The sequence below is a fragment of the Ictalurus furcatus genome, chromosome 4 (assembly GCF_023375685.1).
Source record: "Ictalurus furcatus strain D&B chromosome 4, Billie_1.0, whole genome shotgun sequence".
NCBI lineage: Eukaryota > Metazoa > Chordata > Actinopteri > Siluriformes > Ictaluridae > Ictalurus > Ictalurus furcatus.
The window spans coordinates 22,175,036-22,200,218 of NC_071258.1; the positions used below are offsets into that span (position 1 = coordinate 22,175,036).

General features: G+C 41.9%; 1 protein-coding gene across 1 annotated transcript in view; it reads right to left on the bottom strand.

The window, feature by feature from the left end:
- The window catches only part of nectin1b (nectin cell adhesion molecule 1b), a 287,213-nt gene that overhangs the window by 9,710 nt on the left and 252,320 nt on the right, over positions 1–25,183 (bottom strand). The window contains exon 8 of the mRNA XM_053623331.1: positions 15,088–15,174. Coding sequence (XP_053479306.1) covers positions 15,088–15,174 — 87 coding nt within the window. The remainder of the gene's footprint in view (positions 1–15,087; positions 15,175–25,183) is intronic.

Genomic DNA, 25,183 nt, shown 5'->3' on the forward strand with positions numbered 1-25,183 from the left:
GTTGTCAGCATGTGTTGATCAAAAGGAAACACCCACTACCATAACAAGTTTCAGCTCTGTCTGTTCACAAGCAGCCAATGAAGACCAGAGGCATGGGATTTATTTTCTGTCAAAAGTATTGCGGTCAGGAATCAAAAAATAATAAGTGTGATTCAAACATTTAAAAACACATGTAAAAATATATTGAACAAAACTGAAACATGAAAACATTGAAACATTCAAAGTTTTCTGAATCGCACACAAAATCATGTCTTTCTTGGTTATATTACTGTTTTTTTGTGCTCTCTGACATTTTCTACTCATGTCTGCTTATGCTGTTTTTCCCTTCAAGCTTCCACATTCTCCAATTGGTTTTCCAACTGTTGCAGTTTGAGTTTCATATAAATCAGGGCAGGCTTTAGCATCACCACTGGTCCACTACAGCTCCTCCTCTAGCCAATCACTCCAAGAGGGGAGTTGACGTCACTCCACTGTGACTCATGGCTGTTGTGTTCATAGACATACATAGACGCTGCAGTGGCTGCTGGATCGTAGGTCAACGTTGTCGCCATATTGGTCCAGGCAACAGTAATGTCTCAGCTTATATTATAGCTTATATTATAAACGAAATTGCCGATAAAGATTTTCATCTATATTGCTGTTTTTCTGAAAACCAACTTTTATAACAAGCTCCTTGTTTCGGTTGAGTGACTGACGTATTGTGAATCTTACGGTAATTAGTTGGCTAGTTAACTTTTCTCATACGGACGGTTTCCTAAAAGGAAACAGCTGAGGCAGTGGGAAGGAGCTGTAAGAAGGGAAGGTGTTTCCGCAAGTGAGTCCCCCATGCTGTGCAGTGAGCACTTCAAGCTGGAGGACTTTGACAAGACAGGTCAGACTGTCAGGATTAGAGATGGAGATAAACCACCTGTCTTCAGTTTCCCCACTCATCTCCAAACACTAGGTGTATCGATAGGCTATAATGATTTAATAGCTTGTCATCAAGTTGTGGCTCATTATTAGGGCCCAAGCCCCGATCGTGTGAGGCCTGATTGGATCTACTCTGTTTACTAGGACCCGAGCATCGCTGGTGCGATATCCTATTGGATCTGCTTCATTTATTATTATTAGGACCCGAGCACTGCTCGTGTGAGGCCCTATTAGATCTGCTCCATTCATTAGGGATCAAGCCCTGAAGGGGTGAAGACCCCTATTGTTTTCGCTAGTTTTCTTCTTCTTCTGCTTCCTCTTCTTCTTCTTCTGCTCCTGAGTCTATGGTAGCCCATAGAAGAGCTTGAGGCAAAGTTATTAAATTTGGCACACAGATAGAGGAGCATGTTCTCCCCGTGCTGCGGGAGTTTCCTCTGGGTACTCCGGTTTCCTCCCCCAGTCCAAAGACATGCATGGGTGTGTGAGTGTGTGTGTGATTGTGTGCCCTGCGATGGATTGGCACCCTGTCCAGGGTGTACCCCTCCTTGTGCCCAATGCTCCCTGGATGGATGGATGGATACAGATAGAGGACAGTCTGTTGTGTTAATACTGCAAATTTGGACTCTCTAACTCAACCCGTTTAGTGACACCAACTGTACAAAGTTGCAATCACGTTTATGTTAATAACTACTGGTCAGGAGATTGAAAACACTGCTTTTTTTTCTTATAACTCTTGAATGCTTTCCTGCATGATAACCATCATGCCCAGATGCTACCTGAGCAGTTTTAGAACAGCACCACATACTGGACAAAAATTTTAAGAAGTAACTATTTTTATTTATTTTATTTTTTTTAAATAAATTGAAAGTTTACTTTTTCTAACTCCTAATACACTGTTCATAAGACTCTAACCAAGAACATGTCACAAAGTTTCTTTTGCTACTCATGGTGCCGATAATTGGCTGATGTATTAATACAGCAATTTTGGCATCTCTAACTCAATCCGTCTAGCACCAGCAACTGGAAAAATTTGCACTTACATTTATTTTATTAACTTTTGAACTGTGAGTCCTCGAAACAAAATTCTTTGTTCCTCTGATTCTTTGGATCAAGACGATTCGACTGCACCCTATGATGTCATTTTCGCTTATGAAAATTTTTCAGTCATTTAGAATCTTCTGAAAAAAACTATTTTTCAAACTTGTCCTAGGCCATTTGTCAAATTTGCACAAAAATTGGCATGCATCATCTAGGGATATTGGCAGCAAAAAGCTATTCACAGAATTTTGATACACCATACCGTTTTCGAATGGCGCTTCAACAAATTCGAAGGCAAGCACACCAAAATGGACATGAGGGTATATCTCCACAACGCTTTGAGGGATTGTGACGAAACTTAGTATTAGTCATCATCATTAGGCCCTGAGGTTAGCTGCTACATTTTCAAAACAGCACTACCTAGCGGTCATGAGATATGAAAAAAGCACTTTTTTGCTTATAACTTCTGAACAGTTTGTCATAAAATTATCAAATTGGTCTCTATAGATTCAGTGGGGCATTCTGAGTCCAGTGACATAAAAAAAATTCCTATGTCGGCCATTTTGGACGTTGGCCATTATGAATTTTGTCATAAAATGCTGTATTTTACGAACGACTTGGTGTATTATTACAAAACTCGGTATGTGTCTTTGGCACCATGCTCTGATGGGACTCAAAGTTTTGGGACAGCACCACCTTGTGGTCAAAAATTATAATGCTATTTCTTAAAATGCTAATAGCTTTTGACTCCTTCTGCCTACTGTCATGAGACTGGTCTTCTTAGATTCAGTGGTTCATGCCGAGAACAATGATACCAATTATGTCATGGTCAAGCAAACTTCCTGTCCGCTATTTTTAAATGTTTTGAAAACATACTTTTTCTAACTCCTCCTAGATCGTTTGTCCCATTTGCACGAAAATTGGCCTGAATCATCTAGACACTCATAACAAAAAGGTATTCACAGAATTTTGATAAACCATACCATTTTCGAATGGCACTTCAACGAATTTGAAGAATGCACAAAATTTAACTTATCTCTGCAACGCAATTGAATGATGGATTGTGACGAAACTTGGTACCTGTCATCACCATTAGGCCCTGAGGTTAACTGCAGAGTTTTGGCACACTGTTCCCTACTGGTCATGAGATAGCAAAAATGGCATTTTTAGCTTATAACTTTTAAATGCTTTGCTGCATGATAACCATCATGCCCAGATGCTACCTGAGCGGTACCTGAACAGCACCATACAATGGACAAAACTTTTTTTTTTTCATTTTAGTTATTTTTTAAATAAATGTTTTTTATGATTGAAAATGTAGTTTTTCTAACTCCTCATACACTGTTCATTGGACTCTAACCAAAAACATGTCACAAAGCTTCTTTTGCTGCTCGTGTTACCGATATTTGTCTTGACCTTTGTATTGCTGCTTGCAGCTATATTTATTATTATTTTTATTTTATTTATTTATTTTTTAACACTTTCACCTGTTTTTTAGGCATTTGTCATAGATGAAAACTCACCAAACTTGGTGTAACGGGTATGGAAAACACTACTTAAATTTAATGTGTAGAATTACACAAAAAGGATGTGTACCTGGTGTGACTGTCTGTTTGTGTGAGTGCTTTCCCTTTTGGTTGTTGTGATGTCATTGATTTGTGTAATTTCCTGTTTTGGCTCCTCCTCTACCCTTTCATGTTATGGTTGAATGGGAGAGGTAGGATTTTATTTAGCTCTGATTAATCTAATTTCATCTTTATTTAAATCATCATTTATATACTTATGTTCTCATTTTAATTTGTGTGTATATTGCTATTTTATTTATCTGTGTGATTATTTTTGTTGTTTTACCCTTCTTTTGAGTGATTTTTTTTGTGTTTTGTTTCAACCTGTGCTCCCCCACCCTTTCATGTTATGGTTGAATGAGAGAGAGAGAGAGAGGAGAAAGAGAGGAAAGAATAAATGAGAAGTCGAACCAGTTGCAGTCCGCTTTTTTCTTTGGATAAAATAAAACACAATACAGACTACAACCAGTTACACTTGGTGCCGCGACCATTTTGGATCATCAGATCAGTGCTTCGCCGATCGCCATGGTTGTGTGATGGCTCGTGTCGTCTTCTCTCCCGGTCGTCTTCCACATCAGTGTCGTTTGTTGCGGCTCCATGTTCGTGCATAAGGAGGGCGCGCGTGTGAGATGAACAGCGTGTGACATCACAGGAGAGACTGTTAAATCTTAAAGGAACGGTAAAGAGTTTAATTTACTTCGACTTTGACCTTTTTTCTCCGGAGTGCTTTCGTTCATCGTTGGTGCATATTAAACAAGAGACTTTGTGATAAGCACACCAGGACACTTCAGTGGCCTTCGAGCATCGTATCCTTTATCTGAACAGTATATAATAAATGACTGTTGATGCATTTTAATTAAGAAACAGTGCCTAACAACTTATGTGGTGTGTGAGAAATAATTATTTTTGTCAAGAAAAGGAACGTTTCATTTTTTTGATTGATGTCATCATTCTGATAGTGAACTGTTTTGAGTTAACTTTATTTCATATATTTCCCTGCATATATGATGTATACTTGTACATTTGCCAGTTGGTTAAGGTTTTGCTGTTTGGGGCATATTCATTTGCTGTCATTTTTACAGTTTATGTGTTTTCACTTTACATTTGAAACATGTTTGAGGATATTGGCCAAGACAATGTCACTTTCTAATGTCACTTTCCCATTGGGCAGGGGTGGTGGACCCGAAATATATCACAATGAGGGAGTGTCTGAAATTACTACTCGTTTTTATGGGAGAGGGAGAGCCAAAGCTAATATGGGACTTGACCATGTGCACGCAGTTCATTCAGTGATTGGTGCTTCTGTAGATCCAGTATCTAGCTCTACCCCAATCACGCGCCCAGATACTGAACATGTCGTTACTCCTGAGTCATTAGGGGGCATCATATCAGATCTGGCTCAGAAAATAGGGGAGAGTATTTCGGCCAGCCTTAACCTTGCGCACCAGCCCAGCCCAGTACACTCTAATCCACCTTGCCAGTCTCAGCACTCCAGTGAGTGCATTGATGCATCAGGCCTGAAGGTGATAGTACAGCAAGATCCGGCACCTCCACCATTCTTCAGGGGTGATAAGAGTGATTCATTTACTGTGCATGAGTGGGAAGATATGATGTGCAGTTATTTAAACAGAATGAAATGCAGAACACGAACTGATGTCTCTGATCTCATCATGAGCAGATTGGCTGGCAAAGTGAAGGATGTAGTTAAGGTGTCTCTGTGAAGCCGCCCTGAACTGAGTGCCAGTGAGCTTCCAAGTGCAGTGTTTGACATACTGAAACGCAACTTCATTGAGTTGGCTTACTCAAACATGTCTATGGCTGACTTCTATAATACTGTCCCAAGAGCAGATGAAAGTCCCATGGATTACTGGATACGGATTAACAAAGCCATAGATGTTGCTGAGGAGCACTTGTGCAGACGTCGAGGATCCCGCTGCTGAAGCTGTCATGATGTTTATTTCACATTGCTCAGATCCAAGTTTCGCTATGTCTTTTCAGTTTAAGCCAGCTGAGTAGTGGAGCACTGCTGAGGTCCAGGAGCGGTTGGATAGTCATCATAGGGATTTAAAGAGAGTCTCTCCGAGAACACAGCACATGATGTCTTTGTCAGCTTGCAGCCAATGCGCTGTTATGGCATGTCCCAGTTCTGTGTCCAGTTCTCCTCAGCAGCCTGTTCCCATGCCAGTCCAGTCGCTGCCTCCTGTAAATCAATTTAATCCTAATGCTGTTCCATTCTCTCCAGACACCAGTCTTCAGCACATGGTTGGCATGATGGATAGAGTCCTGTCATTGTGCACTGCCTCTTTAACTTCATCAAGTCCAGTTCATGCAGGCAAAATTGCAGACTTCAAAATCAACTTAGGCTATGCATGTAGGGTCTGTAGATCCAAGGAACACACTACGTACTCACATTGTAGATGTCAGAGGCTATGTCGTCACTGTCTCAGTCCTGGCCACTTTAAGAGTGACTGTCCTAAAGTAGCATGCCCTGTGACATGTGATGGGAGGGGTAGCATGGGAAATTTTACTAAAACCCTTGCAGAAGAGGGTTGTGCAAAATGTGTGCACGGATGTGCAAAATATTTTTGTGAGCATCTGCAAGCAATTGCCAGAAGACAAAACTGTGTTATATGTGGGGTCTCAGAGTGTTCATGCGAGTGAGTTGTTTTATGCTCCTGTGACAGTTTGTGACGTTACACATTAAAGGGGTTACTGGATTCTGGTAGTATGTCCTGCACGCTCAGTGAGGAGGGTGAGTCCAAGTTGCAAGCTGATGGTCTCCTTCCACATCCTCAAGCGATTCCCAGTAATGTGGTTCTAGTTGGCTGTGGTGGCCTTACAAATGTGCCAAAGTGTACATACAACTTGGAAATTGAAGTCTATGGATTTAAGTTTGTCGTTCCAACTCTTGTAGTGCCTGGACAAAGAGACGAGTTCATTGGAAGCAATGTGATCAAATTTGTTCTGCAGAAGATGAAGTCGCATGACAAGTACTGGGAGCTTGTTTCCTGCAATAACAGTAATCCTGAGCGTGAGCAATTCCTTGGACTTTTGAGCTGCATCTCTCGATGGTCTAGGCCTCAACAGCCTGTTAAACTTGGCACTGTGAAACTCTGTCGGGCAATAACTCTACTTCCCAAATGTGAGTATCTTGTTTGGGGCAAATTGCCAGCTAATGTACCTGTTTCCCCAGGAAGCACTATAATTGTTGAGCCAACCACTGCATGTTCGGCACCTAGAAACATCCTTGTTGGACGTGTAGTAACACCAATGTGGGGCAATCAATGGGTGCCGAGGAAAACACTAAACCCTAATCCAACATCAGTGACTCTTTGCCGTAACACTAAACTGGCCGACGTTTCTTCCTGTCTAGCGGTGGAGGATCTCACTGGTTTAAGTAGAACCCATTGTCACGTTCCTGATTCGGACCCCTTTGAAACTGCTTCATCCTCTGATCCAGAACGATTGCTGAGAGACTATGGTCTGAAGGATATTGACATGATGGATGTGAGGTTTCTGAGGTGTGGAAGAGGAAATTGGCGGCTGTTATTGTGTCCTACTATGATGTTTTCTCCAAGGATAAGCTGGATTGTGGAGAGGCAAAGGATTTTGTGCACAGGATCCACCTTTATGATGAGTGCCCATTCCGCTTAGTGGTTAGCACGTTCGCCTCACACCTCCAGGGTCCGGGGTTCGAGTCCCGCCGGGGCCATGTGTGTGTGGAGTTTGCATGTTCTTCCCGTGCCACGGGGGTTTCCTCCGGGTACTCCGGTTTCCTCCCCCAGTCCAAAGACATGCATGGTAGGCTGATTGGCGTGTCTAGGATAGGCTCCAGGTTCCCCATGACCCTGAAAAGGACTAAGCAGTAGAAGATGGATGGATGGATGGATGGATGGATGGATGGATGGTGTCTGAGATGGAGGAGAAAGGCATTATCAGCAAATCTGTTAGTGAGTATGCATCACCTGTAGTGATGGTCTGGAAAAAAGATGGTAATCTGAGGGTCTGCACTGATTTTCGCTGGCTCAATGCTAAAACCACCAAAGATGCCCACCCTCTACCCCATCAAGCTGACTGCCTTGCAGCCTTGGGAGGCAATGCGCTTTTCAGCACCATGGACTTAACTTCAGGATTTTACAACATCCCGCTCCATGAGTCTGACCGATGATACACTGCCTTCACAACACCAATGGGCTTGTATGAGTATAATCATCTTCCTCAAGGCCTTTGCAATAGCCCTGCGTCTTTCATGCACATGATGCTCAGCATTTTTGGTGACCTTAACTTTTCCAGTCTTCTCTGCTATCTTGATGACTTGTTGGTCTTCGCACCTTCTGAACAGGAGGCATTAATGCGTTTGGAGATTGTGTTTTCTCGATTGAGAACCAGCACCCTGAAGCTAGCACCTAAAAAGTGTCACTTTCTAAGAAAATCTGTAAAGTTTCTAGGCCATGTGATAGATGGTTCTGGTGTTTCAGTTGATGAGGGGAAGGTGAAAGTCATCTCTGCTTTCAAAAAGGAGGATCTAATGAAGGAAGACGAGATCACACCTTCACAAAAAAAAATCAGATCGTTTCTTGGCATGGTCCTGTACTACCAAGCCTCCATTCCAGGTTGCTCACATGTTGCTAGACCCTTATTTGGCTTAACAGCTGGCCAGAAACGCTCAGTGAAAGCTGCTGTTTGTCACAAGAGACCGGGCATTTTTCAGGAGTTGAAGCCCCAGGATTGGACCCCAGGCTGTGATGTGGCCTTTGAGGAGTTAAAAAGGGACCTGGTTGACTGGCTCATCCAGATTTAGAGTGTCCTTTTCTTCTTTGTACTGACGCTTCATTAGATGGCCTAGGTGCAGTACTCTCTCAGATCCCTGCTGGTGAGGACAAGGCGAGACCAATAGCGTTTGCTAGTAAGGCTTTGAGCCGCAGCCAATCTAAATATCCTGTGCACAGATTGGAATTCTTGGCTTTTAAGTGGGCAGTGTGTGACAAGTTCAGTCACTGGCTTAAAGGCCATGAGTTTACTGTGTGGACGGATAATAATCCACTAACTTATATTATGACCAAGCCAAAATTGGATGCATGCAAGCAGCGTTGGGTCTCGAAACTTGTTCCATATTCTTTTGAGATCAAATACATTCCTGGAAAATTCAACGTGGTGGCGGACGCACTCAGTAGGGATCCGTTTGTCAGGCCAGTGAGTCAACGGCTTTTGTCAGAACCTTATTCTGAACTGTTGGGACAAGTACGCAGTGTAGAAGATGGAAATGTGCAAGAGGTGTTCCGACTTCCCTGCCAACCACAAAAATTAGGATCAGGTCCACTTGATGTTGGGCTGGATACATCAATGTCTGCTGGCAATGTGTCTTCCATTCTGTCCTCCTGTGATGAATGGGAAACTGGAACTGAATGTAGAGCAACATCATTTGCTGAACATCTGACCTCTTTAATCAGTGGTGATGAAGAAGTGTTTCATTCTCTTTCACTGACAGACTTGCAAGAACATCAGCACAAAGACCCTGTCATTGCTAGAGTGTCTTATTATGTTGGCAGGAAGCGCAGACCATCAAGATGTGAACGTGCAAATGAAAACCTATGCGTGTTGCGGATTCTGAAGCAGCGGGACAAACTTTCAGTGCTTAATGGAATCCTGTACAGAGCCATTAAAGACCCACTCACCAGGCACAAGAAGTTCCAACTTGTTTTACCTAAATCCTTAAAATCTCAGGCACTTTCGGGTGTTCACGACCTGGCCTAAAATAAATAAGAGAATAAATGGGAAGTCAACCCAGTTGCCGTCCACCTTTTTCTTTGGATAAAATAAAACACAATGCAGCCCACAACCAGTTACATTGGCACACATCAGACATGCATAAGATCAAAAAGTTATGCAGTCTTTAGGCTTGGGTGTGGTTGAGGAGCTCTACAGCACCAACAAACGCAGTCAATTGTTGGGATGAAGTTGGTCAGAGGTGGACAATATTTGGTATGGTTATTGATCTCATCATGTAAGACAAAGTTTACTTGGTTTTATTTGACTCCACCCAACAAGAAGTCAGCCATGTTGGATGGAATGTAGGATTTTGACATTTTCTGCGGTGTTTTGAGGGGCTTATGATGGTTGAAAACATATGAAAGTTTACACATACATTTGTCTTAGGATATGTTTTGATTTGTTATCACAATTCAGCATAGACATGCCTCATAGGCGCCATAGTGCCCCCTAGTTTGCAAATGCATATTTCATGCCTTTGCAATACTCCAAAAACTCTGGAAATGTGGTATACCCATCAGTGATTGGCAATAATCTATAATTCTTTTGTCATTTATCCTGGTTGGGGCCAGTGAACACCATAGCACCCCCTAACATTTCTGAATGAGTTTATCGGTGTAGCTGCCACACAGTTTGTCCGATTGTCACAAGTTTTGGTGGGGACATTGATCTCACCATGACAGACATTTTCCCCTTTGGCTTATATTAGCTCCACCCAACAGGAAGTCGGCCATATGGGTGTGTTTGAAAAAATGCATACTCTGGATTTTGAACAACTCCTCCTAGGGGATTTGTGTGACAAGCACCAAACATGGCCAACAACAGGTCAAGATATTGAAGACGCTAATTTGAAAACGGATCTTTGATATATCGAATGGTGTTGCCATGGCGTGGTGAGAAACTTATGGCATAAAAATGAGATATAGGAAGAGCTCATATCTTTGGTTTGCATTGTGTGATTTAGGTCAAAATTGAGATTTATATTTGGTATTTGGGGGTTTAACACATGGATGTGACTAATGTGGGGCATGGTCATAGTGCCACCAACTGACAGCAGGAAGTGTTGCAATAGTGATCATATCTTTGCAGTGCATTTAGATAAAAATTCTTTATTATTGTGGGCTGATCACATGGATGTGACTATTGCAGGGCATGGTCATCGAGCTACTAACTGGCAGCAGGAAGTATGCATGTGTTTTGCTCCCTTCAAATGATATGCATTTTTGGGATTCCCTGTAGCACATGACTTTTCAGTTATTATCACCTCAGTAAAATATAGATTTCATCAAGCCAGACAACTTCATGCTGACAGTCTTAAGCTCTGCCCAACAGGAAGTCAGCTAGGAAGTGGGTATAATTTGGTCATGCTTTGATTCATCAGCTTCAAATTGTGCACGGTTACAAATGATGGTTCCTGATTGCACCAACATGGCAACTACAAGTCAGTTATATTGTATCTAATGTACTGTAAAACATTATACAGGCTGAGCTAAATTACTGTTGTAAGTTTTACATAAATGTTATTGTAGTTTGAAATACACAACCCTAGTATAATAATTACTCACTCATTTGTCTACACAAATCAATATTAGCACCATTCTTTAAAACTGAGACATATATTTGCCAGTTTGCACTAGCTATGACATGCAAGGGCCCTAGGTCCCCCCGTGAGAGGGGGACCTCTCGTTAGGGCCTGAGCACCGATGGTGCGAGGCCCTATTGGATCTGCTCTGTTTATTATTATTATTATTATGATGATGATTATTATTAGGGCCTAAGCACAGCTGGTGCAAGGCCCTATTGGATCTGCTCCATTTATTATTATTATGATGATGATGATGATGATGATGTTGATTATCTCAAATTAATCACATTTTAGAGGGCTTAAACATACCCGAAAACTCAGGAAACTTTGCAGACACATCAGAACGGGTGCAAATGTACATCTGATAGGGGTTCCAGAATTCAGTGTGCAAAATGGCTCGATAGCGCCACCTTGCAGGCCTCATACATTAACAAACTCCTCACAGAGATTTAATCAGATCAGCATCATATTCAGTCAGTCTAATCAAAAGGCCTTGGCAATTTTAAATTACAAAGCTTTTGAGTTTTTATTGAAGGGCATGTCTGTGGTGACCTGACAAATTTCGATATGAAACAAATCGTATTTTTGAGGCTTACACATGTTTGAAAACTCATGCAACTTTGGTCACAGCTCAAAAGTGGCGAAGATTTACATATGTTACAGGCTTTGCAATTGAGTGTGGAAAAGTGGCTTGATAGCGCCACCTATAAAATTTCCACAATGTGCATCTCGCACTACACTTCACCCACATGTACGAAATTCAGGAAAACATGTGTAACATGCCAATACATACAAAAAAAGTCTCTTGAACCTATGCCCTAAACTCAACAGGAAGTCAGCCATTTTTATTTTTCTCTTAAATATTTGCTCAGATTTTGCCATTTCCAGGCGTTGTACTTTAACGAACTCCTTCTAGAGATTTAGTCCAATCGACATCATATTTGCTCAGTCTAATCTAAAGGCCTTGCCAATGCTAACTTGCGAAGCTTTTGAGTTTTTTGCTGCATGGTGTGGGTGCGGCAGTCTTGCAAAAATTTGATGTGTCATCATGAAACAGGAAGTTGTTATAACTCAAACATACAATGTCCAATCTGCTCCAAACTTCACATGTTTGATGAGTCAAGTCCCTGCCTGAAAACATCTTGTTGTATATAATAACATTTATTTTCACATGCAATACTTACATACTTGTCAGACACATTAGATACACTTTATGGCCATAAGTATGTGGACACCTGTCCATCACACCCATATGTGCCCATTACCCAGCAGATGGTCCCCCCCACCCCTTGCTATTATAACAGCCTCCACTTTCCACTAGATTTTGAAAAGTGGTTGTGAGGATTTGTGCTCATTCAGCAACAAGAGCATTAGTGATATCGATCACTGATCAGCTGAGAAGGCCTGGTGCCAGTTGGCTTTTCAATTCATCACAAAGGTGTTCAATCGGATTGAGGTCAGGGAATGGGCCACTCGAGGTCTTTCACATAAACCATGGCAAAGAGTGACTTTATGGACAGCATATTGTGCAGAGGGGCATTGTCATAATAAAACAGTTTGGGCCCTTTAGTTTAAGGGAAAGAAACTCACTTGAACTTAAGGGATTGAACTAAATGCTACAGCATACAAAATATGTACAGTGCCCTCCACTAATATTGGCACCCTTAGTAAATATGTACCAAGAAGGCTGTGAAAAATTATTTTTTTCTTTAACCTTTTGGTATTTTCTTTAAAAAAAATTCACAAAAATACTCTGCTCGCATGGACATCAAACCATTGTTAAATATAAGTGTGCAACAATTATTGGCACCCCTATAAATTTATATGAGAAATATATTTGAAGTATATTCCCATTGATATTTTTTACATTTTTTTAGTACAGCTGGGTGATTAGGAACAGGACCTTGTTCAACCATGACTTCCTGTTTCACAGGGGTATAAATATGAAGGAACACATAGGCCAAATTCCCTTAGTCATTCATAACAATGGGTAAGACGAAGGAATATAGCTATGATATGCAGCAAAAGGTTGTTGAGCTTCATAAAATAGGAAGTGACTATAAGAAAAAGGCAAAAGCATTGAAATTGCCCATTTCCACCATCAGGGCAATAATTAAGAAGTTCCAGTCAACTGGAAATGTTATGAATCAACCTGGAATTAGACGTGTGTCTATATTGTCTCAACACACTGTGAAGAGGATGGTTTGAGTGGCCAAAAAATCTCCAAGGATCACAGCTGGAGAATTGCAGAAGTTAGTTGCATCTTATGGTCAACAAGTCTTCAAAACTACAATCCGAAGTCACCTATACCACAGACCTATATATATATATATATATATATATATATATATATATATATATATATATATATATATATATATATATATATATATACACACATATAAAAGTCACCTATATCCAGACACTACTGGAACTTCAAATGGGATCAGGTTCTATGGTCAGATGAAACCAAAATAGAGCTTTTTGGCAATAAACACCAGAGGTGGTTTTGATGCACACAGAGAGGTAGCCATATGGAAAAGTACCTCATGCCCACGGTTTAATATGGTGGTGGCTCTTTAATGTTTTGGGACTGTTTTTCTGCCAGAGGACCTGGACATTTTGTTAGGATACCTGGCATCGTGGACTCTATCAACAACATATCAAATGAAAACCTGACTTCCTTTGCCAGAAAGCTTAAAATGGGCCATGGTTAGATATTCCAGCAGGGCAATGATCCAAAATCAACACAAAAATGGTTTACTGACCACAAAATCAAGGTCTTGCCATGGCCATCCCAGTCTCCTGACTTGAAACCCATAGAAAATCTGTGGGGTGAACGGAAGAGGAGAGTCCACCACTGTGGACCTTGAAATTTGAAGGATCTTGAGAGAATCTGTATGGAGGAATGGTCTCAGATCCCTTGCCATGTATTCTCCAACCTCATCAGGCATTATAGGAAAAGTCTCAGAGCTGTTATCTTGGCAAAGGGAGGTTGTTGTAGAAGATTTGGATCTCAGATATATGTAGCCTCAGTCCTACCGTTATTTCCAGCTTAATGTAAAATACAAGCTGATGTATTATGTTATGTGATGTGGAAATGATTAAAACTGTATTATGATTAAACTATGTAAAGAACCTCAACCTTGACAGTCCGGGCAAACAGAACCACGTGAGGAGAAAAAGAGGACCAAGAAGAAGGAGGAGGGGGGCAAGCCAGCAACATGGAGGAAAAACACACAGCTTTAAGGCTAGTGCTCAAAAACCACAATCCCCCAACCTCTGTCTCCCTGTTAAAGACCCAAATAAGGGCATGCTTTCTGTTTTCTACATGCAGTTTCAGAGTTCAAGCTCGTAACGGCATCCGGAGACCTTTTAAGAAAGCATTGCGGTCTAGAGCTAAAACTTAGACTCTAGCACCCAAAACCACAAGCAAAAGGTGTATATAAGCGTCGAACAGGTCGAGTGCTCAGGGCCATACCTCGGGTGAAGGTTACTCGTTTTAGTTTCTTGTGAAGGAAGAAAAACTATCTGATCCTACGTGACCTAAAAGATTTATTTATTTTATGTCTCTTCTTAAAAGAACACCATTTTCAGACTCCGCGTAGTCACTGGTTTTTCTTTATTTTATGTTCTTTATATTCTGAGTTAAGATAATTGTAATCCTTTTTGTTCTATAATAAACCGAAGTCCATATAAAGGACGATTCGTATATCTTACTCCGTGAGTAAAATTCCTTTGTTACACCTCCTTCAGCGAAAGGATTTCATTGGTTCTCTAGCCCAGCGGCACGAGACTCCGCCTTCTGAGAAGGTAAGAGGAAGTGATTTTTACATGCTCTATCAGTTGTATGACAGAGTAGCGATTAGAGGATTACTATTTGGGATATTAATTCTGATGAAATTCAACAAGGTAGCACAAAGTATTGACTAAAATGGTGCCAATAATTGTTGCACACCTATAGTTAACAAAGATATATTTTTTATAAACCTGTGTTTTGTTCACAATTGTTTGATATCAATGAGAGTAGAGCATTTTTGTGAATATTTTTAATAAAAGATCTAAAGGTTAAACAATAAAGACAATTTTGCCAGCCTTCTTTGCTCATATTTACCAAGGGTGCCAATATTACTGGAGGGCACTGTATATACACAAAATATCACAATCAGATGAAGCAAGATGATGAAACAGGAGCAATGGAAGGAAGAAAACACTACTTACTGGCTTAAGTGACTCAGACAGCACCATATCATTGTAAGGGGGATGCAGTGAAAGTTTCAACATCTCATCCTTGTCCAACAGAACCACCTTTAAAATGTGGATGTCAGTGTTACAAAACAAATAAGCAAATAATAATAATAATACAGAAACCAAGGAGCCTTGAGATGCTGGTGCAAAGGAATGGAGATCTTTTTACCATTACTATTAAAATTAACACCAAATTGATGCCTATGACACATTTTGATCCCAAGGAACTAACAGGTTTTCCTCTATCATCATATATGTTAAAATATCTTTGAAAAATTTATTTTTACATACATCTTTAAGTATTTAGAGTCTAAGGTGCAGCAGTTGTGAGCATATTTTTAATAAAAAATTATTATTACTTAGAGTGCCTTTATTCTGACACCTGACTTAAGTGAATTGGGAAACTGGTACATTTACAATGGGGGAAATAAGTATTGAATGCATTGACATTTTTCTCAGTAAATATATTTCCAATGAGGTTATTCACATGACATTTTCAACAGACTTTGGTATTAACTCAAGAAATCCACACACAAAGAAATCCAAACATTAAATTCCATAAATTAAGTTATGTGTAATAAAGCAGAATGACAGAGGAAAAAAGTATTGAACATGCTAACTGAAATTTATTTAATACTTAATGGAGAAGCGTTTGTTTGTAATGACAGCTTCAAGACACTTCCTGTATGAAGAAATTAATCGGCCACATTATTCAGGTGTGATTTTGGCCCATTCTTCTAAACATATGGTCTTTAAATCTTGTTCAATTGGATTCAAGTCAGGTGATTGACTGAGCCATTCTAACACCTTGATTTCTTTTCTCTGAACCAATTGAGAGTTTCCTTTGCTGTACGCCTTGGATCATTGTACCTCTGGAAGGTCCACCCATGTCTCATCTTCATCATTCTTGTGGATGGCAGCAGATTCTACTCAAGAACCTCCTGGTAAAGGGCTCCATTCATCGTTCCTTCAATTATATGAAGTCTGACATTACCATGCAATGAAAAGCAGCCCCACACCATGATGCTTCCACCTCCAGACTTCATTGTTGGTATAGTGTTTTTAGTGTGATGTGCTGTGCCATTTCTTCTCCAAACATGGTGTGTAGTATGACAGCCAAAAAGTTAAATTTTGCTCTCGTCTGACCAGACTACACTCTCCCAGTATTTCATAGGCTTGTCCAAATGAGTTGTAGCAGACTTTAGGCAAGCTTCGACATGCCTTTTCTTTAGTAATGGAGTCTTGCGGGGTGAGCGTGCATAGTGGCCATGTTGGTGGAGTGCATTTCCTATTGTTTTCTCTGTGACGATGGTACATGCTGCCTCCAACTGTTTCTGGAGCTCTTTCTGAGTGGTCCATGGCTCTTGGGCTACTCTTCTCACTATTCTTCTGACTCCCTGGTCAGAAATCTTGCGAGGAGCTCCTGTGCATTCCCGGTTGATGACGGAGTGATGTTGCTTTCCTTTGCAGAAAATGGCCCCAATGGTGCTCAGAAGTTTTGAAATATATCTGTATCCAATTCCATCAAAATGTTTCACAACAATAAGGTTGCGAAGGTCTTGAATGAGCTCTTTGCTTTTACCCATTATGAGATGTTTCTTGTGTGGCACCTTGGTAATGAAAAGCCTTTTTATAGTCCATCAATTTACTAACCCAGCTTAAATTAATTTGCACAGATAGGACATATAACTATTTTCTAACTACTTACGGATTTCAGCTGGTTCCTTGCCTTACCTTGCCTTGGAGAACTGCTTTTTCTTAGTATGTTCAATACTTTTTTCCTGTGTCATTCCATTTTATTACACATAACTTTATTTATGGACTTTAATGTTCTTTCTTTATATTTAAATTCTTTATATTTGCAGATTTCTTGAGTTAATACTGATGCCTGGTGAAAATTTCATGTGAATAACCTCATTGGAAATATATTTACTGAAAAACATGTTGACACGTTCAATATTTATTTCCCCCACTGTATCAAGGTCTAGATAAGAGTCGGTTATCTCATTTCAACATTAACTTGTATTTTTTTCATTGCACATAGCTGTGTCAGGACATCACAGTCAGCTAAATCAGCCATCTGATTTCTAAATATGCACACCTGTCACTGGTCATTACCAGCACTATATATTGGACACTCACACATATATCACCATGAAGTAAATGCTTAGTTTGTGCATTAATCTGAAAATTTACCAAGCCTTTGTATTGCTGTTCCAGTTTTTGACGTTTACTATTTTTTGACCATTGTATGTTGCCTTGCCTTGGATATCCTGTTTGTGTACCACCTCAAGTAGTTTATGATTTTTTACCCTGCTGTTGCCTTGTGTTTTGGATTTGTTTGCCTGGTTATTCATTAAAACCAGCCTGAACTGCAGTTGCATCTGTCTCAGCCCCCTACCTTCTGACAGATTACTTCCCAAACAGTCTGTATGCAGGGAGCTTGCAGGGAGCCAGTGCCACTCCCAAACCCATGCAACCGGGGCACACAAAACTTTGCAAAGGAGAGAGGGAGAAATGACACCATGAGCACAAATGTTTCTACTGTGGCAACCTCGATTGGGCTATGTCCTCTGTGTATGAGATCCATAGGCAAGCCAGGTCCAGCTTCAAGCGGGAGCTTCGCTCCCTGTTCTGACATGGTGAGTCCTCATCAGTCTCTATCTAAGTCTTTACACTTGTACAGTGATACAACACTCAGGTGTGGTTTCTGTGTTGTCAGCACTGATCAACCCCTGGTTGACGTAGAACTTAAATGACCTAGAGACAGTGATCTGTCTGAATATCCCCACTCAGCACATGAATAACCCTCTCAGCATTCAAGCCATTGACAGAGGTCCCATTGGGGAGGTACCATCGCCCTCTACACTCAACTCGTGCACTCCATCAAGAACAGATCTCTCTCCTGGTCACCATCACATCTAAGCACCCCATAATTCTGGGATTCCTGTGGCTATGACAGCATGATCTACATATCATCTGGGCAGACCAACAAATCTCCCCTGGTTGTCCTTTTGTTTTCAACACTGGATTCATGCACCTCAGCTCACCATGGCCTCCACATCTGTATAAAGTCTAGAGAACAACAGTTCCTTCACCTCTACGCCTGTGCCATCAAGCTGCTACATGAGGCCACCCCTCCTCGCAACCAGATTTACCCCTTGTTTGTAGCAGAACAGCATGTTATGGAGGAATATATCCAGGAGGCCCTCCAACATGGGTACAGTGGATATAAAATTGTCTACACAGCCCTGTTAAAAGAGCAGGTTTTTGTGATGTAAAAAATTAAACGAGTTGAATCATGTCAGAACCTTTTTCACCTTTATTGTGAAATTGCAACATATTAATATCAAGTGACAAACACCCAGAAATGTTTTTGGGGAAAAATGAAAAACCAAAAAATTCTAATACCCAGCTTGCATAAGAGTGTGAACAAACTTTTATAATTTGGGATGTGGCAGTGTTCAGAATCAACCAATCACATTCAAATTCCCGAATTCTTCATATCTCTGGGCTATACCATAAAATAACTAAATAATACATCCAATTTCACAGAACCATGTGGAATAATGTGTTATGGTCTGATGAGACCAAAGTTTAACTTTTTGCCATAATAATGAAAAATATGTTTGGCAAAAAAACACAGCACATCACCAAAAGGACACCATCCCCATGGGGAAGCATGGTGGTGGCAGCATCACACTTTAGAGCTGTTTTTCTTCAGTTGGAACTGGCTCTTTAATCAGGGTGGAGGGTATAATGAATAGCTCCAAATACCAGTCAATTTTGGCACAAAAAGGCTTCTGCTAAAACACTTACGATGAAGAGGAAATTCAACTTTCAGCATGACAATGACCCCAAGATAAACAAAGGAATGGCTTCACCAAAACAAGTTTAAGGTTTTGGAATGACCCAGACCCGAGTCCAGACCTAAATCATATAAAAAAATCTGTGGAGTGAGCTGAAGAGGGCTGGCCACAGGAAGTCCAGCCAATTTTACAGAGTTAAAAGGTTTTGCAGGAAAGAATGGCAAAATATTGCTATGTCAAGATGTACCAAACTGATTTACTATGCTATAATAAATGCTGTGCTCAAATCTAAAGGTGATTCCACTACAGTGCCTTCCAACTAATATTGGCACCCTTGGTAAATATAAAGAAATAAGGCTGTGAAAAATTTACTTTATTGTTTAACCTTTTGTTCAAATCTCATAAACTCATATTTTATTCACAATAGAACATAGAAAACATATCAAATGTTTAAACTGAGGAAATGTACCATTTTAAGGAAAAAATAAGGTAATTATTGTAAACTTGATGGCACCAACACAAAAAGTTGGGACTGGGCCATGCTTCCCACTGTGTAGCATCCCCTCTTCTTTTAACAACAGTCTGTATACGTCTGGAAACTGAGGGGACCAGTTGTTGCAGTTTTGGGAGAGGAATGTTGTCCCATTCATGTCTGATACAGGATTCTAAATTCTCAACAGTCCTGGGTCTTCTTTGTGGTATTTTTTGTTTCATGATGCACCAAATGATTTCAATTGGTGAAAGGTCTGGATTGCAGGCAGGCCAGTTCAGCACCCAGACTCTTCTACTCTGAAGTCAGACTGTTGTAATAGATGCAGTATGTGTTTCAGCATTGTCTTCCTGAAATATATGCACGGCCTTCCCAGAAAAAGACTTCGTCTGGATGGAATCATATGTTTCTCTAAAATATATATGTATATACCTGTCAGCATTGATGGTGCCTTTCCAGATGTGCACATAGGCACTAAGGCACCCCCATACTATCAGAGATTCAGGCTTTTGAACTGAGGGCTGATAATAAGCTGGAAGGTCCCTCTGCTCTTTAGTTTAGAGGACACGGCATCCATGGTTTCCAAAAAGAATTTCAAATTCTGATTCGTCTGACCACAGAACAGTTTTCTACTTTGCCTCTGTTCATTTTAAATGGGCTTTGGGCCAGAGAAGACGGAAGCATTTCTGGATCATGTTCACATAGAGCTTTAACCAGCATTTGTGGATGGCACGGTCAAACTGTGTTCACAGACAATGAGTTCTGGAGGTGTTTCTGAGCCCATGCAGTGATTTCCATTACAGAATCATGCATGTTTTAATGCATGCAATATTGACTTTCACCCTTGTCCCTTGCGCACAGAGATTTCTTGAGATTCTCAGAAACTTCTGATGATATTAAATACTGTAGATGATGAGATATTCAAAGTCTTTGCAATTTTACATTGAGGAACATTATTCTGAAATTGTTCCACAATTTGTAGTTGTAGTTTTTCACAGATTGGTGAACATCTGCCCATCTTTACTTGAGAGACTCTGCCTCTCTAAGATACTCTTTTTATACCCAATAATGTTACTGACCTGTTGTCAGTTAATCTATTTAGTTGCACAATGTTCCTCCAGCTGTTTCTTTTTAGTAACACACACTTTTCCAGCCTATTGTTGTCCCCATCCCAAAATTTGAGAGACGTATTGCAGCCATCCAATTCAGAATTACCTTTTTTCTTCCTCAAAATGGTACATTTCCTCAGTTTAAACATTTGCAAAAGCATTAAAAATGCCCATTTCTGTACTTTACGTAAGTAAGTACAGAGAAACCTGTTGCAGCCATCCAATTCAGAATAACCTCATTTTTTTCTCAAAATGGTACGTTTCCTCAGTTTAAACATTTGCAAAAGCATTAAAAATGCCCATTTCCACCATCACAGCAATAATTAAGAAGTTCCAGTCAACTGAAAATGATCTGAATCAACCTGGAAGAGGATGTGTGTCTATATTGTCTCAATGCACTGTGTAGGATGGTTTGAGTGGCCAAAAAATCTCCAAGGATCACACCTGGAGAATTGCAGAAGTTGGTTGCACCTTGGTTCAGTAAATCTCCAAAACTGCAATGCGAAGTCACCTACATCACCACAAGTTGTTTGGAAGGGTTTCAAGAAAAAAATCCTCTACTCTCATCCAAAAACAAACTTAAGCATCTTCAGTTTACTAGGCACTACTAGAACTTCAAATGGGATCAGGTTCTATGGTCAGATGAAACCAAAATAGAGCTTTTTGGGAATAAACGCCAGAGGTGGTTTTGGTGCACATAGTCCAGTACACCCTCGCACGTGACCATATCTGAAGCTTGTGTAACATCATGCCTAATTTATAGGCCTGCCGTGATCAGGTGACATGGCAATTAAGCGCATTGTGTGATATATAAAGGACACCTTTGAACCGTGCCGTCAGCCTCTATTATCTGAAGCGAAGACCCAATTCACAGGCATGTACAGTATGACAAAGCTACACAACGTCTCGTTCCATTCTCAGGGAACAGGGTTACATGTGTAACCCAGACGTTCCCTTTACAAGGGAACTCCACGGTGCATTAGCTGAATGCTCTGGGAACAAGAATACCCACTCCATCATACTGAGGGTATGGCTCGAGTCTGGGCCGGAATTTATATCCAGGCTGTAAAATCGAATGAATGTGTGCGGCGTAGACCACCCCGCCACGGCACACACATCCTGTAAGGATACCCCTTTGGACAAAGCCTTCGAGGAGGTGACCCCCCTAGTGGAATAAGCCCTTATGCCCAGAGGCGTAGCGAGACCGCACACCTCATTAGCAATAGAGATTGCTTCTACTATCCAATTAGAGATGTGCTGCGTTGACACAGCGTCACCTCTACTGACACCGCCAAAACCGACCAGCAGCTGCTCTGACTTATGCCACTGGCTGGACCGGTGGACGCAAGTACAGAGAGTCCTTACTGGACATATTCAGTGCAATTTCTCTTGTTCCGGTATGAGGGACAGAGGAAGGTAGGAAGCCTGCAACACTACAGGCTGGGCAGCAGATGTAGGCACTTTAGGAATATAATCTGGCCTAGGATACAGGAAAGTCTTGGCTAATCCAGGGGTAAAGTCAAGGCAGGAAGTGGCAACAGAGAGCTTGTAGATCTCCTACTCGCTTGAGAGATGTAAGGGCCAGAAGAAGAGCTACCTTTAGAGTCAGAAGCTTCTCAGAGACTGGACTCTAAGGGCTCAGATGTGGCACCTGACAGACCTTCCACGACCACAGAAAGGTCCCAGGAAGGTATGCATGGCCTGCAGATGGGCCTCAGCCACCTGACACCACGCATAAACCTCGAAGTTAGAGGATGTTGCCCCACAGAGTCTCCATCAGTATGGGTGTGGCTGGATGAAATGGCAGCCACATAGACCCTGATTGTAGGAGGAGCCAACCCCGCTGAGAAACATCCTAGAAAGAACTCCAGAACTGTAGCTATTGTGCAGTTCTCTGGGTCTAGATGACGCTCCTCACACCACAAGGAAAAAAAAAAGTTGCCACTTGAGCACGTATAACTTCGTCGAGGATGGCGTTCTAGCATTCAACATCGTCTCTACAACCTCAGTTGTGAGACCAGAATCTATGAGCTGGTGCCCCTCAGGGGTCAGACCCACAGTTTCCATAGTTCCAGCCGCGGGTGATAAATCAGCCCTTCAGCATGAGACAGTAGATCCCTGCAGAAGGGAATTTCTGAAGGAGTGCTGTCTAGCAGGGATATTTTCTTTGAGAATCATATTCAAGCTGACCAATAATGTGCTACTAGCAGCAGACAACTCTCGCTAGAACTTGTGGGAGCAGAGCGATCGGGGGAAAAGCATATAGATGTGACCTCGGCCACATGTGCACCATAGAGTCTAATGGTGCAGGAGGAGTGATGGTGAACCACGGCAGGCAGGGCATTGTCTCCTCAGAGGAGGCAAACACATCCACTTCCACTTAGCCAAACCTCCGCCATATGGATTCCACCACTTGTGGATGGAGCCACCAATCCCTGGGCATCAGCCCCTGCCTCAACAGGATGTCTGCCCCCACATTCCAGTTGCCCAGAAAGTACACTGCATTCACTGACAAAAGTTTCCCTCTGCCCAGAAAAGTATTAGTTGCACCTGCCTGAACAGGGGGCGTGAACATAATCCTCCCTGGTGGTCGATATATGAGATCACTACTGTGTTGTCTATCAACACATTGTGACCTCTCAATTGAGGAAGAAAGAATTTCAGTGCTAGAAACATGGCCTGCATTTCTAGGCAATTTATATGTCACTCTAGATAAGGGCCGCTCCAGAGACTGTGAGCTGGACAGCTGTCTAAGACCGCACCCCAGCCCATGATGGAGGTGTCTGTCATTACTGTCTTGTGATAAGGAGACACCCCTAGAGTGTGACCCAATGCTAGAAACCGTGGACACTTACAAATTCTCAGAGCACGTATGCATCACTGCGTGACACCGATTACCCTCAGAGGTTGTGTCCTGGGAAAAAACCCACAACTTTTCAGCGACCAATGAAACGGATTTCCTATGCAATAGGCCCAATGGTATGATGTTGCCTGCTGCTGCCATAAGCTCCAACAGCCGCTCGTAGAGACTGGAGGGGATGCCAAGATCCAGCTTTATCTTGCTCAATGTTGATAGGATTGACCCTACTCATGTTGGGGATAGAAATGCTCTCGTCGTAGTAGAATCCTTATAACCCCTAGAAAAGTTGTCCACTGCACTGGAGAAAGCATACTTTTCTGAGGTTCAAACTGAGCCCCAAGCTCTTCATGTGGGCAAGAACATCTCGATGTTGAACCGCTAGTTCTCTGGCTCGTGCTAGAATTAACCATTCATCCAGGTAGTTCAGTACACGGATGCCCTGGAGTCACAGTGGAGCCAGAATAACATCCATGCACTTTGTGAAGGTGTGAAGGGATAAAGCTAGCCCAAAGGGAAGAACCCGATATCGGTATGCATTGCCTCCAAACGCAAACCTCAGGAACTTCCTGTGACTGGGTAATATTTCTGTGTGGAAATATGCACCTTTTAGATCTATCATCACAAACCAGTCCTCAAACTGAATCTGTGGAACGATAAGTTTGGGCATCAGCATCTTCAACCTGTATGGCCGAATAGTAAAGTTCAGATGACGCAGATCTAAAATTGGCCGCATACTCCCCTCTTCTCTGTGGACCAGGAAATAACAGCTGTAAAAACCTCCCTCCCTCAGGGAACAGGGCACATGTGCTATGGCCCCTTTGTCCAACAAGGATCTTGCTTCCTGCGCTAATGTCGGGCTCTGCTCTGTGCTGACTACTGTGGTGAGCACACCTCTGAACCAGGGGGGTCAAGCTCTGAACTGGACCCGGACCCCTTTTCTACAGTAGACAGAACCCATGGAGACACATTTGGCAGTAGTTTCCATGCTGCCAGATGGTCTTTTAGTGATGTTGACTTTTCCAAATTTTATTGGAGGAAAAGCATCAGATTTTCGTTGCCCTGTGATAGATCACTGACCAGAGAACACTGAAAATTTGGGACAACCTTGGCTCGGGGAGGCCCTACAACAGTACTGGGGGCTAACTGCCCTAACAACCTCATGTCACCAAATACATCCCTCCATGGCCCCTCAGGACCGCTCCTCCTTTGTCTGCTTGGCCTTTATGACCATTCTCAGATCAGGCCTAGTAGCAGGCCACGGCTATGGCTGCCCGGTTGCCTTGGCTGTCTCCGGGGGGAGGCGGGCTGCCGTAATCACCTTCTGTGCCTCCCTCACACTAGCGTTAGCCTTGACACAACAGGGAAGGAACTAGCTGAATGCCGACATGTGTTGAGCTCACTCAGCAGATCTGCTTGGTAGGCCTGCAACACTGCCATTGTCTGCAGTGACCCACAAGCAAGACCCACTACTGCATAGGTCTTGCCCACCAATGCCACTGTGTCCTCACATGCTTCAATGGCAACACCAGCCACCCTAAATTACCTGCTGTTGATGGAGAGAGATAGCTCACAAGCACCTCCTCCACCTTAAGCATAGCTAAATAGCCATGCCGTTCATTCCCCACAATGGCCGAATAATCCGACATCACAGGATTATAAATACGGCTTATGCATGGTTTTCCCCCAGAAGTGTGATATTTTGTCATGCACTTTGTCAGTTTTCTGCAGTGTGAGAGATGTATTTTCACTGGGGAGAAAAAAGCTCATTCAGCCTTAGTAATCACTTCAAGCAGCTCTTTCT